The sequence below is a fragment of the Papilio machaon genome, chromosome 24 (genome assembly GCF_912999745.1).
Source record: "Papilio machaon chromosome 24, ilPapMach1.1, whole genome shotgun sequence".
NCBI classification, from domain to species: Eukaryota; Metazoa; Arthropoda; class Insecta; order Lepidoptera; family Papilionidae; genus Papilio; species Papilio machaon.
The window spans coordinates 1,644,752-1,659,125 of NC_060009.1; the positions used below are offsets into that span (position 1 = coordinate 1,644,752).

The following is a 14,374-nucleotide window of genomic DNA, read 5'->3' on the forward strand; positions in this document are numbered from 1 at the left end:
ACGAACTTTTTTACTTCGATTATGGCATGTGCCAAACTTCCTCTATTTGACAAATAAAAAAACGGTATTGACTTTTTATTTATGCGATTTATTTAATCTGTGGACGGTCCCCTCTTGTCTATGTGTCTGTTTGTTTTAAATCTGGGTAAATAGAAGCTTTTGAGTGGTCAGTATTATTTTAAAGTGAAAGCCTATCCCTTCGCCCATCGATTTTATGAAAAAGTATAGCTTGGCCGTAGTTCGTAAAAAATAACATTGCACGACAAAGTAAAACAAAGTAAAACGGCTACGAATTCGTTCAGTTTTAGAAAAATTCAAGGACACTTGTTTCCTTACAAGTACAAGAAAGAAAAAGCAATTTTCTAAATAAAGGTTTAATCCACACCTTCTTTGTTCGTGGTATCTTTCACGTAATAACTCATAAATATAATTTTAAATTTGGATTATTAAAAAAATCGTATCTTTACATCTGGCGAAACAATTACGTACTAGCCACATGTCGCTATATCTCATATTAATTTCACTGAATCGCATAGAAAGGTAAAAATAAAAAAAAATCATAAAAAACGTAAATGGCACTGGTGTTTCCGGAAAAAATGAGAGTCTGCGAGCACGTGCCATGTGTTTTTTACCTTCGCTTACTTTCCCATCTCTGCACAAACTGAACATTATAATCCAAACAATTGCTTGCCAAATTAAGAAAAAGTTTTCGACTGTCGACGTTATACATAGTATGGATATTCTTCTAACATTTTAGCTAAATAAAACAACTAAAGTATTCTGAAGTATAGAGATTGTAATGTTAGCTGTTTTTATTCACAATAAATACGTAAAATCAACATTTAATTGTTACATCATATAATTGTTACAACAGAAAATTATAATTCGTATCGTAACAATGTTACGAGTACCTTGCGTTTATTAGCTCCAACTACGCCCGAAGTTTTTTCGTTTTTAATCTTAGTAAAGATGAAGTTACCCAATTTAATTCAAACATAAAGGTATTTCTAAAACAAACCTATTTGTACTAATATTGTTATTATTTTCATTTCCACTATAAAGAGTACTTTTTACTTACTTAATTTTAATGTATGTCCACACTATGATATCTGTCTTATGTGGCAGCTAACCGCGGAAGTGCCGCAACATGCCGCCTCTTCCTGTCTTTTTACCTTCCTTGCCAAATTGAGTGCTTTATCAAAAGTTTTTTAAAGGTTTTTTTCTCTACCCGGCAGTAATTTGACGGCTGCTTTTGGCTCGTGCTGTCTCCAGCTGCCGCAACTTTTTCTTTCTCAAACACCATTAATAATAAAAAAGACACTAGATTAAAAAAGTCTGTAATTATTAAACATTGACGCTAGCCATAACTCGAATTGATACAGTCTCGTATAATATTGAAGATACTTATTTCTTCTAGACACGTGAATAAAACGCGTAGGTTATCTTGAAAATTGCTACTTTGCCCTCTGAAAATGAAGCACATCTTCATTAATTACTTGATATAGATTTCACTCCTAGTACAAAACGAAAAAACACGTATTATTTCCTATTAATCAACTAGCTCTTTCCATGATCCCGCCTAGTGTGGTGATGTGACGTCATAATTCTCACAAAGAACTCCCTCAACCTAAAATCGTAAACCACGAATGTCTTTGTTAACTAACTAGTTTCAAGTCAAGACATTAAATAAGTGAATATGTATTCAAGGCTTTTCCTAGCCCTGGCATTTAGCCAATGAATGCATCAACACCCATAGATACGCAAATCTACTTCCTGTAAAACCTCCAACTACTACTAACATATCTTATTAATGAAATAATCATGACAGGGCTGTGACAGACTTAACAATTAAGAAAAATAACCTATCTTTAATTATTAAAAACCATAACACCCGACTAACTCAGGCTCTAATAGATTAAATAGCGCCATCTATTATCTGTTTATGAAAATAAAGATTTTAAAATGTTTACTTTAAATTGAATGAACTGGAATGTTATATGTTAATCTTTCTTATTTTAGCATATAAAACATCGATCGAAGATTAAACAATGAAATAACAAATATTATATATAAATTATTTAAAATAAAATAACTTTTATTTTGGACAAGTTACATCCATATAGTGTTAGTAAAATAACATAAAACAGTTAATACAAATTATTTTATTACTAGGTTATTGTTCGAAATGCATCTACGAACAATTCCTAGCAACAGCGGAGAGTCAAATCTCCATGCTACGAGTATGGTGCTCAGGATGTAGTTGGAGCTAGCTTTTAATTCTTATTCTAATTATGGTGTGTAAGATTTGAACTCGTTCTTTTCACTATTTTTTTTAGAATTTCATCTGTCACGTCCACTATATGTGTTTTGTGCCGATATAATGTACCGTACCTGCCTGGAAAGAAGATGAATCGAATGACACCTCACACGTAAAAATCAATCTAATACTTTAGGCCCATTACAATGGAATTTATATATGTACATACAAACCCTCCGTACATAAAAATAAATTTACATACGCGCGAAAACATTACCCTCTTTGCCACCGGTTAAACTTATGGTAAAGTACCTAATATAGAAGTTATTAGTTTTGATTAGGTTTGATTCTCAGAAATCACCAGAGTTCTGCTGTCACTTTTGACTATACTTTTATAGTTGTCAACTTTTTTATTTAGAATATGAATACAGTGTGTTAAGACTAAGACGGGATTGAATTCAAATATTACGGCTGATAGAGATATATGGAAAGTACATGCCAACCCTCAACAGAAAATTTACAAGTGAAGTTCAATTGATCGCTTTTACGTTGCTGCAATCTACCATTATGAGGTCAAGTCCTTAATAACAACAGAGTACATACGCCTCTTGTAGAAAGAAATATAAAATCCGTTAAAACGCTTGCTCCTTTATATCCTATGTCATATTATGACGTAAAAGTTCTTCCTTATCGCCATACCACACGATCGTTATAAACTTGTATACTTTATTCAGCAATTTCTATAGAAAACTCATATAAAAGATATTGCATAACCCGTCGTCCATTTTAATCATTATATTTTTAATTTATGATCTAACGTCAGTTTTGAACAACTTTCTGCCAAATGGCGTGTTGGGGTCGATGTAAAAAACAGTGCGATCTCGTGCCAGATAATTAAGGCTTTTGAGGAATCATTTTATTAGAAAAAAAAAGTTCGCCTTACCTGCGATATCAAAACTTTAGACGAACACAGGATGTTCGAAAATTCACATTACATATGTAAAAAAAAAGAAAAAGATTCAAATGGAATAACTACTCAAGTTAAAAATTAATTGTTCCTTGCATTTTGCATTGAATTATATATTTGTCGAACATATTGCTGGAAATCAAATAATGTAATACCTTCTCCAGGTTATGTTATACAATTTTATGACGGGATAAACTTAATGTACTTACTATTAAAACTGTAATTTGTCAAATATGCTAACATAAAAACATTATATTTATGGTCCATAAAGTACAGAAAGGATATATAGTTATAAAGTAACTTTTGCGATGGTAAGTAATAATAACTCAATTACTAGTTAACTACGAACTAGATGGGATAGAAGTTTCAAATATTTAACACACAAGTAAAAGTCAAAAGAGCATCGGTGGCTCAGGGGTTAAGCACTTGACTTGTAATCTGCAGGTCCTAGGTTCGAATCCCGAAATGTACCAATATGTTTTTCGATTTTCGATTTACATATGTACATTTATCCGACGTTGTTACGGTGAAGGAAAACATCATGATGCAACCTGCACATATCTGAGAAGAAATGATGTGTGTTAAATCAAGCAACCCGCACTTGGCCTGCGTGGTTAACTATGGCCTAGTCTCCTAACTTGGGGTAGGCTCCGAGCCCCTCAGTGGGGACGTATAGTGAGCTGATGATGAAGATGATGAATTAAAAGTTAACTTCTTAGTGCTTACTCACTGATTAGTTTATTAGTTACCATTAGTCGCGTTTGTTAGGTACATTCATCTCATTTTCGTTGAAAAGTTAAAAATAATATATATTAACTAGTTGTCGCCCGCGACTCCGTCCGCGCGCAGTTAAAAAAAACTAAATGGGGGGGGGTTATGAAAAATAGATGTTGGCCGATTCTCAGACCTATTCAATATGCTCACAAAATTTCATGAGAATCGGTCAAGCCGTTACGGAGGAGTCTAACCACAAACACCGCGACACGAGAATTTTATATATCAGATTCAAGTGTTACAATGGAATTTCATGAAGATACACATATTTTTTTAGATCGAAGGGTAAATGCAAGATAATTTTAATTTTTATCAATATGAATCATACTGTATACCGCCATCTCTACGTCACATACGCTACGTGTTCTAAATCTATCCGATATGCGATCTCTAAAAAAGCAGTGTTTTTTATCCGTAGAGTGAACACCAAAAGAAATTCCAGATAAAAAAGTCCGATTTCGCAGATGTTGATTTTATAAATTTCTTGCACGTGGTTTTCGGGTTCCTTTTTTTTAAACCGCTCATGTGTGCGGTCTCATATTGGTTACAAAATTGTCTAAAATTGCTAAACTTGCCTTAATTATAATTAAACTGTTTTAAAAGAATGCGAATATAGTTTGCAGCTGTTAGTTTCGCTTATAAACTCTTTGGGTAATGTCCTAACAGATAATTTATGGAGATTGTGCTTTTTAAAATTAAATGCTTTTGTAATCTATGACGGTTAAGACATTAAGGAAGGTTTTATGAACTTAGTTAAACATATTCATTATTTGTATTTTACAGCACATCTGTAAACTTTAATTTAGATTAATGATAAAAGATAAAAATTGTTATAACTGATTTAACTGCAGTTTGTGAAATAGGTTATATTAGTAAGAAGTTTTCATAGGTTGTGAAATAAACTACAGCAATCGGTTTAATTTCAAATATGCAGATTAAACAAAAACAAAAACTGGTGTTCCTGGTGAGCCGTTCATTTGATGCCCAACTCATAAAAGAGGTTCAAAACTACTAGTAATATAAATTAAACACATTGCATCAATTATTTGGAAAACAATTAAATTTTTCGAATTCTATTATAATGACATCTAGCGGCTATTTTCTAAAACATAGTTGCATTTGTTTACAATGTAGTGTATTAATAGTTTCATAGATGACGCTTTTATTTATTGTAATGTTTTTTTGATAAAATTGTTGTTACAATTTATTTAATGAGATATATAATGGTAGTTCCTTTTCAATTATTTTAAATTTAAAATTAATATGTATACAAAACTTTTGATTCGAACAACAAAGTTATATTCAAGTGCACCACAGTTCAGTGGGCCTAGCACGAATTTTTGTGACAATCGCCAACGTAACGTCATCAACTAAAGTGTTAAAATTAAAATTGCAGCGCCCTGGCGCCAACTATCGAACGTAGAGGACACCAAAAAAAATCTTACATTTTTCTGGCACAGTTGACGATGCCGATACGAAGGCGTATGTCGAAAATGTTCCTGTTAGGCCCACAGGTAATACCTAGAGCAGAAGGCGAAGATAAAAAGTCAAACAAGTGAAGTAAAATTATCTATACTTCAATATTAAAAGTAACATAATACAGATCATAAAAATTAAGGCTATGAAATTAAGTTCTCGAACATTTTAACATAAACATCATTATAATTTTCATGTCTATGACACACAAAATCCACATCAGTCACACATACAGGATGTTCTCCGTTATACATCACTGAATTATATCCCACATTCAAAGCTTTTAACTCACGAAGCAACTCTCTTAAACAGGAACACTGCCATGGGTTCTGATTGAAGAAAAATTTCGATAATTTCCCTCCAATATTCATCAACTCCAAACAGAAATTATATTCCAAATATGTTATTTTATTATGGGACAAATTAAGATTCTTTATAGCAGTTCCTTTAAACATATTAACAGGAACTGAAGTTAATGCATTATGTGATAAATCTACAATTCCTAATACAGGTAAATTTCTAAACAAATCATCAGATATATGTTTCAGTTTATTATCTCTTAATACAATCATTTTTAAATTCCTCAATGGTTTCAATGATTTCTCATTAATATATTCCAAGCAATTTTCCGCCAAATTTAATATTTCTAAATTATCCAAATTCACAAATATTGCAGCATTATCAATTTTACTTATCAAATTTGTAGACAGCATTAAATGTTTCAAATTCTTTAAATTAGGTATCGTTGCAAATCTAGGCACTTCTTTGAGGAAACATCTGTCCAGATTTAAAAAGTCCAATGCACGGAATGCATGTAAAAGGTTATCAGGTGATTCGGACATATCATTTCTAGAAAAATCGATAAATTGAATTTCCTTACTGCTGTCAAATGTATATGGATTTATTTCTCTACCCAAAAGAGAATTACTAGACAGATCAATATGTTGTATCTTCTTTAAAGCATCAAAAATACCAAATTTCAAAAGAAATATTGTATTACCTCTTAAATCTAATAGTTTTAAATTAGGTTTTTCATCAAATAAACCTAACTCTAATTCTGACAACAAATTGTACGATAAATTTAAATACATTACTTCTTTAGCTCCATTTAAAACACCTGATCTGAGGGTTTTTATTTTATTTTCAGCTAAATCTAAATATTCTAAAGCTGGTAGACCTTTGAATGATTCCTTTTCTATATCTGATATACGACAAGCTTTTAGTGTGATACCGGTTGTAATATTATTGTCAGAAATGACACCCCTCTTTAATACGTAGTCACTTTCTCCAGCAGTACAACCAATGTCCTTCTGACCATTGTCAGATTTGCAAGACAGTTTACAGTCGACGTTTAAAAATGTAAATATTAAAATAATGCAGACATTCAACATTTTTGTACCTGTAACAAATTAAAATTTGACACAAATTATGTAAGTACTGATAAAAAATCTACTAGTCTTCTAGTTATTTAAAAAAAAATGGGACCCATCTGCAAGCACTTCCTTTCGATTAAAATAATTTTTATCAAAATCGGACCACCAGGGGCGGAGTTTCGCGGTAACACACATAAAAAAAAACAATCGAATTGATAACCTCCTTCTTTTTGAAGTCGGCTAAAAATAAGAACAACTGAGAAAAACCGCGCTGATCCTACGTGACTGGGATAAAGACAAGGAGATGATCAGATGATTGCGAAATAAATCTACTAATTTATTTTATCTTCTATAATATATAGATATTTCATTTAAGGTCTAATTAGATTTAATTAGAGAAGTAGATGCATGCACTAGAGCAAAGATGGTGAACCATTGGTAAACTATTGCGACACAATACTTTGGGCACGTCACTGATCACAAAATTCATTAAACACTACAGAAAAAAGTTTAAAGTAAATAGAATAAGTTGAGCGAACACAATTGGTTCCTGCGCTAGGAAATGTTTACAACAATCATAAAGTCAAAATTATTTGGTACCACGTCTATGACCTCTATTAACATTTAATTTTAAAATATTAAGTACGAAAAATATCGTCATCCCTGTCATTGTTTTTGACAAACATATAACAATATGTTTAAAACTCGGATTTTGGTCACACAAACCAACGTCTAGTACTTTATACATATAAATATAATTTCTGGCAACAATCCAAGTTAACTTTTGAATCACTTTTAGCTTGTAGCAAATATCAAACAATAAGTAGATAAATAAATGCTCACCCTTGTAATAATAAAAGATTGAAAATTTCATATATCACTAACAACTTTCGTAAAACTTACTAATTTAAGAATAAATCTGATTCTATTGAGGCTTTAAATTTATGTCACAAAACTACTAACTTATGCAAACCACAACACAACATACGTTGTACTCTGTCGCTTTTCCTCACGCAATGAAGAACATACTTTTATAGTTAAGTGTATGGTACTCATACATAAATACATCTATATTGTTAGATTCTATCAGCATATATATACTTTATATCTCTTATAAAATATTACTGGTTTCGGGGAATACCCTCTTAATACATTTCTTCTTCAACTTGTATACCCATTGTACCACCTCTTTGGGTGAACCTCTACAGGTCTATCGAGACCTGAGAATCACTGTACTATCTGTATTTAATAATGAAATTTTTACTGTCCCTCCTGTGTGATTCTGCCACTCGTTTGGTCCCTTCTCTTATATAAAAAAAAATAATTATATAAACAACATTATTAATATCAAACAGTGGAAAAAATAGATTTGATAGATAAATATATTTGATAGTTCGAATGCCAGAAAACTTTGAGGTTAATCTTAAAATAATCTTCTATAAAATAATCACGATCTAAACAGTTCAAGATCTCAAAAATAACAAACATATAAACATTGATTTTTTATTCATACAGATAGTAATATGGATAGTAGATAGTAAGCAATAGAATTATGTATTAACCGTAAAGTGCCTCACAAAACCCTCACGTTAAGAATATTGTTTTTTGCAAAAAGAACTAATGGGATGGCAATAATATTTTTTACTTGTGTTTCATCAGTGGCACCTTACGGTTATAATGTTCTGTCACAAACAAACTTATCTTTTACAACACAAACTTGATGTGCTCCGTCAAAATCACCTCCATCATACAAAATGTTCATTGTTTTAACTTCATTAATTAACTCATTCATACAAGCACATTCCCAAGGATTTGGTAGAAAATAAAGCTTTGCTAATATTATATCTATATTTTGTAATTCCGAACAGAAATTTTCTGGCAAAAATATTATTTTATTATCCGATAAATTTAAATTCTTCAATGAAGTACCTTTGAAATTATTAATGCTAACAGTTTTCAATTGATTATGAGATAATTCTATGTTTATCAATTTTGGTACATTTTGAAATAGATTTTCAGGTAAATGCGTTAGTTTATTACTTCTTAATATAATTCCAACCAGATTCCTTAAAGGTTTAAACGTATTTTCGTGTATAAATTCCAAATTATTCTGTGATAAATCTAAAACTTTTAAGTTATCTAAATTAATAAATACAGTTGGACTATCTATTCTTTTTATTTGATTTGTTGATAATATTAAATTTTTCAAGGATTTCAAATTAGCCGCTGTTGCAAATTTCGGCACCGCAGTTAGAAAAGTTCGATCTAAATTTAAAGTTTCTAAATTATATAATGCATGTAACAGATTATCTGGAGATGCTGACATATCATTCCTGGAGAAATCTAAAATAGAGAGATTCGGATTTTGATCAAACAAATATGGATTTAAATCTTTACCTACAAATGAGTTGGTAGACAAATATAAATATTTTAATTTCGGGACTGTATCGAAAATCCCTAATTCAAAGGAAACAAGCTTATTTCCTGTTAGATCGAGTGTTAACAACTTTGTTTTCTGATCGAATAGCCCTAATGGAAATTGACTTAGCATATTGTACGATAAATTGAGATGCGTTACTTCCAAAGCCTCATCAAGAGTACCCAATTTAAGGAATCTTATTGCATTCTGAGATAAATCCAAATATTTCAATGCTGGTAAGTTTTCGAAAGATTCATAATCAACATCTGTAATTCTGCAGCCACGTAGAATGATCTTCGTAGTTCTGTTGTTGTCCGAAACTAGTCCTCTTACTAAAACGTAGTCACTGTCTCCTGGCTTGCATGATGCTATGGTTTTTGATGAACCGTAGAATTTACAAGAAGGTTGAGCATTCACGTACGAAATTAATCCGATTAAAATCCACCACCAGCCCATTGTGATTGTATCTGCAATACAAGAATTTTAACTTAGGCCTTACATACTCAAAGTGGTGTAAATTTTCGAAACCTGGCGATATCGGTCGCTAAGCGACTTACGCGATGTGATGGCGTTGTCATTTCTGTTTGTCATCGCCAAAGCCAATCGCCCGCTACCCATTTGTAAAGACCATCGTGAGAATAGTAGCTGCGATTAAAGATGGCGTAACAAAAATAAACAGTTGACTTTTTTGTCAATACGCGTTAGTCGTCAATATCGCTTGGTGGGTAAGATTTGTCTGTCACAATACAAATAATAGTTTCTAAACTTTAAGAACAAAGTTTATTATCATTCTTATCACATTTGTTGAATTACATATGTATAAGTGATACAAGATAATTTGTTTTATTTTAACACGTCACAAAATAATTTCAACACTCTTTGAATCTTACTTATATTATAAATGCGAATGCTTAGATGTATGATGGATGGGTGTTTGTTAGAAGTTAGAAGGTATCTCTGGAACGGCTCAACAGATCTTGATGAAAAGCACATACACATACATGAAATTTTGCATTCAATTGTTATGACCATTAGAGCTTAGAGCTACGAGTATGATTATAATGATCCGCTCACCTTGTTTCATTGCAAGAAAAATCGTCGGTATCTGAAACAAAGAACGCATATATGTACGATAATGTTTTCAATTGTCTAAGGCCCTTCGTATAAAAGGCAACATAAAACTACGAAAATCGTCGCGAAAGCGAAACAACTAAATAAATTAAGGAGTCGCCTACCTTTAAATGGTCCTTAGGGTGTGGATAAGGAAGTGGAGAGAAAAAACACTCAAATCTTCAGATATAAGGTTTCTTTTGTTTTATCTGGTAATTTAAAAAGCCTTTGTTTAGAACAAATCTAGTAATTATTTATAGTTACAAAATAAATTATAAACGTAATTAAATTGCATCACCTTTTTATAAAGAAGTAGTAGCAGTAGAAATACTTAAAAATAATGTTTTAAACATCTATAATCATTGATACTTATATAACAATATACTAATACATTAAAATATATATTAAAGTTCAATCTAGTAAATATACAAAATCATTTTTTTCAATATTATTCATTACCAGCTGACGCCCGCGACTCCGTCTGCGCGGAATATTAGTAGCCTATAAGTTCTTCCAAATTATGTTCTACATGCATGTCAAATTTCCACGAGATCAATGCAGACGTTCTGGAGATACCTTCTAACAAACATCCATCCAACCATCCAAACATTTGCATATATAATATCAGTAAGATAAGAAGTAAGATTTATTACTCAATGTATAAAGAAAATTTGAAGTCACTTTATAAGCGTTCTTGAATAAGATGGTACATGTCTAAATACACTTCGTTGACATACACTTGTCGCTTGCAGACGAACTGACCAGCACTAACACAAACTGGATGACCTCCGTCATAGTTAACATCATTGTATTTCAAATTCAGCGTCTTCACTTCTCTTAATAATTCATGTAGACATGCACATTGCCATGGATTTTCACTAAAATAAAAATCTCTCAAAACAGCTCCAGAATTTTTTAATTCCAAACAAAAGTTATCTTGTAAATATGTTAGTCTGTTATTCGATATGTCCAGCTTACTTAATGCTGATGCACGGAATGCATTCACTGGTAAAGTTGTAATTAAATTATGTGACAAATTAATATCAGTCAAAAACGGTGTATTCTGAAACTGATGTTCCGTTATAGTTTTCAATCGGTTCTTACTTAAATCGATTTTTTTCAATTTCTTCAAAGATGTGAACAGATTATCATTTAAACTATCTATTAAATTCATCGTCAGATTTAATACTTCCAAATCTTTAAGGTTGTCGAATATAGGATCGTTTATTTCACGTATTTTATTATTGGATATAGTAAGATGGGTTATAGTATCTAAATTTGGTGTTGTTATAAATTTCGGTACTTCTGTTAATGAACAATCATCTAGGTTTAAAAAAAGGAGTTCGTGTAATGTCCGCAACATATTTTCAGGTGCTCCAGTCATATCGTTTTCGTTAAGCAAAAGGAAATTCACATCGCTTATTTCAAAAACATTTGGATGTAAATCTCTACCTTGCAAATAGTTCTTCGACAGATATAAAAGACTTACTTTCTTAAACAATCCCGGATTAATTTCATACAAATGATTGCCAGTTAAATCCAATTGTATCAGATTTTGAACATTTTTAAACAATCCAACTGGTAAATTTGTGATTATATTATAAGATGCATTGAAATATGTCAATTTTGGTACTTTATCGAGGACACCCAGTGGTAGAGTTGTTAGTTTATTGTGGGATATATCTAGTCTTTCTAATCTAGGCAGACCTTCGAAGCAATCAGTGTTCAAGGATGTTATCTTGCAACTGCGAAGTGTTATAATAACAATTCGAGCCTTATCAGATACAAGACCTTTATCCAAAATATAATCACTATCACCAGGCGAACATTCCAAATGTCTTGAACTGTCATCTTCGAATTTACATGATGGTTTTGCTTCAATACTTAATAATACTCCAAGTAAAACTACGCACCATGTAACTGCCATTGTCCGTTAATCTGTAACGTATGAATTAAAATATTTGATAATCTATTATACAATTTTTAAAATAAATAGAAGCTAAAGAGTAATCTTATTAATATGAGAATGTTTATATGGATGGATGGATGTTTGTTAGAAGGTATCTCCAAAACGTCTTAACGGACTTCGCTGAAATTTGGCAAGGACGTACAACATAATCTGAAAGAACACAGAGACTACTGATTAAGTTTTTTTTTTTAATCGCGCAGACCGAGAGGCAGGCGACTGCTAGTAGTAAATAACAGATTCACATGTTTTCTTTTTTTATCGAATTATATGTCGTGAAAGAAGGATGATAAAGGAAATGGCTAATACTACTTATGTCGCTACTTTAATAAGTGGTAGATTCCCAGTTATTCCAACCTATATCATAATAGTGAGATTGTCAGACTTTGTCTGCACACTGCTTGACATAGACCTTCTCCAATGCCTTCCACAAACTATTTAACTTCTAGGTTATGGTGACAACAATTAAAAGTAGTTTCTTATTAAGATTATCAGATGGGATCACTTCACTAAAGTCACCTTTAAGTCAGATTTTAATGCAACTAAATAAAAAGAACAAAAACAACATGTATAATAAATATTATTTACCTTTAAGTGCAGTTTTTTATAATCAGTTTTTCAGTTATTACCACAAATATTATAAATAAAAAATAAAATTCCACTAAATATAGAAGAAAACTAGACCAACACAACCAAGCCATCCGATTTGTTCTCACAAACAGATGCATAACCTTACTGCTCTCGATTACACGGGTTTATCCCCGCACTCACTTATCGTGAATGACGCTTACTAACCGTTGGTTTCTGAGACCAAAATGTATGTATAAAACATGTCATCCCAGTCATTGTGTTTGACACAACAGATGGTCTCAGAAACTCACGGTAAATCGGACATGTTATACAAACATTGTCGAACGTACGAACGAAAATACTACGAAATAATACAGAAATCAAGTTATATTACTCACCAAAATTTAAACAAACTTATAAATATACTCAATAGTAAATTAAAATGTTAAAGTAAAAACAAACAATTTGTAATCTTTCACAGACATATTCAATGTTTTCTTTTTACGGTTAGTTACAAACACATTTGAGGTTAGGAGTTTAAAAAACACAGATACAGTCGACTTAGGGAAAACCTGTTGCGTACTGACATGAATACATTCTTGTTGATGTTAATAACAACTATAGTTGTGGATAAATTTCTGTGATAACATGTTATCGAGTAGTATAATTATTGTTTATAATAATAAAACGATTTTTTTCTTTTAACTATAAAACACAAGTTTTGAGATGAATCAATGTAGATAATTAAATTGACAGTTTAATTTTTTATTGATTTAAAAAAAACATTATAAAATAACATATAGATTTTACCGTAAAAAACTTCTGCCGTGACATTTGTATTTAATATGTATTATATTGTTGTCTTTGTTTTTTTCAAAGAGATAGAGATGGTTGACAATATCTAAAAATCCAAGTGTCACGGCAATTATCAACTAATGAACCCACATATTATAAAGCTGCAGCAAACTTTGAATATCCAGTATTGAAAGGACTCAATGTACTGTGTGTGCTATCAGACAATTCTGCATAGAAGTTATTGAGATTTTCTTGTCTTTTACATACAAATTCATCGGTAGTAATACAAACATAGTTACCGCTCTCAAAGTAAGAAGACGGATATTTTATACCCAAAGCTTTAACTTCATCTAACAATTCTTTTAAGCAAGAACACTGCCACGGATTGTGGTTGAACAGGAATATCTTAAAAAAAAGTCATTTGTTTCTGTTGTTTGCAGAAATTCTGTTGCAAATATGTCAGTCTATTGTGATTCTTTCAATGTTTTCAAATTTGTACGTTTGAATATATCGTCTGGTAACACTGTTATTTTATTTCTAGATAAATCAAGTATAGACAATTCGTGCATAAAATTGAATAGTCTATTTGAAACAGCTTTTAATGAGTTTCCACTTAAATTGAGAAATTTTAATTTCTGTAATTTTCTAAATGAATTCTCATCTATAT

At 31.3% G+C, this 14,374-nt stretch overlaps 2 protein-coding genes across 2 annotated transcripts; both read right to left on the bottom strand.

Annotated features, from left to right (window-relative positions):
• Positions 1-5,617: 5,617 nt before the first annotated feature.
• Positions 5,618-8,025, bottom strand: LOC106715562 (leucine-rich repeat-containing protein 15). Its single transcript, XM_014508879.2, has 2 exons — positions 8,022-8,025; positions 5,618-6,675 (listed from the first exon to the last, which is right to left on the bottom strand). The coding sequence occupies exons 1-2, from the start codon at positions 8,023-8,025 to the stop codon at positions 5,618-5,620; spliced, it is 1,062 nt and encodes a 353-aa protein (XP_014364365.2).
• Positions 8,026-8,379: 354 nt separating this feature from the next.
• On the bottom strand, positions 8,380-13,245 carry LOC106716307 (leucine-rich repeat-containing protein 15). The gene is made up of 4 exons (XM_045684021.1): positions 12,931-13,245; positions 11,866-12,314; positions 10,341-10,371; positions 8,380-9,733 (listed from the first exon to the last, which is right to left on the bottom strand). Exons 2-4 carry the CDS (start codon positions 12,301-12,303, stop codon positions 8,520-8,522), a joined length of 1,683 nt encoding a protein of 560 aa, XP_045539977.1. The 5' UTR covers positions 12,304-12,314; positions 12,931-13,245; the 3' UTR covers positions 8,380-8,519.
• Positions 13,246-14,374: the final 1,129 nt, after the last annotated feature.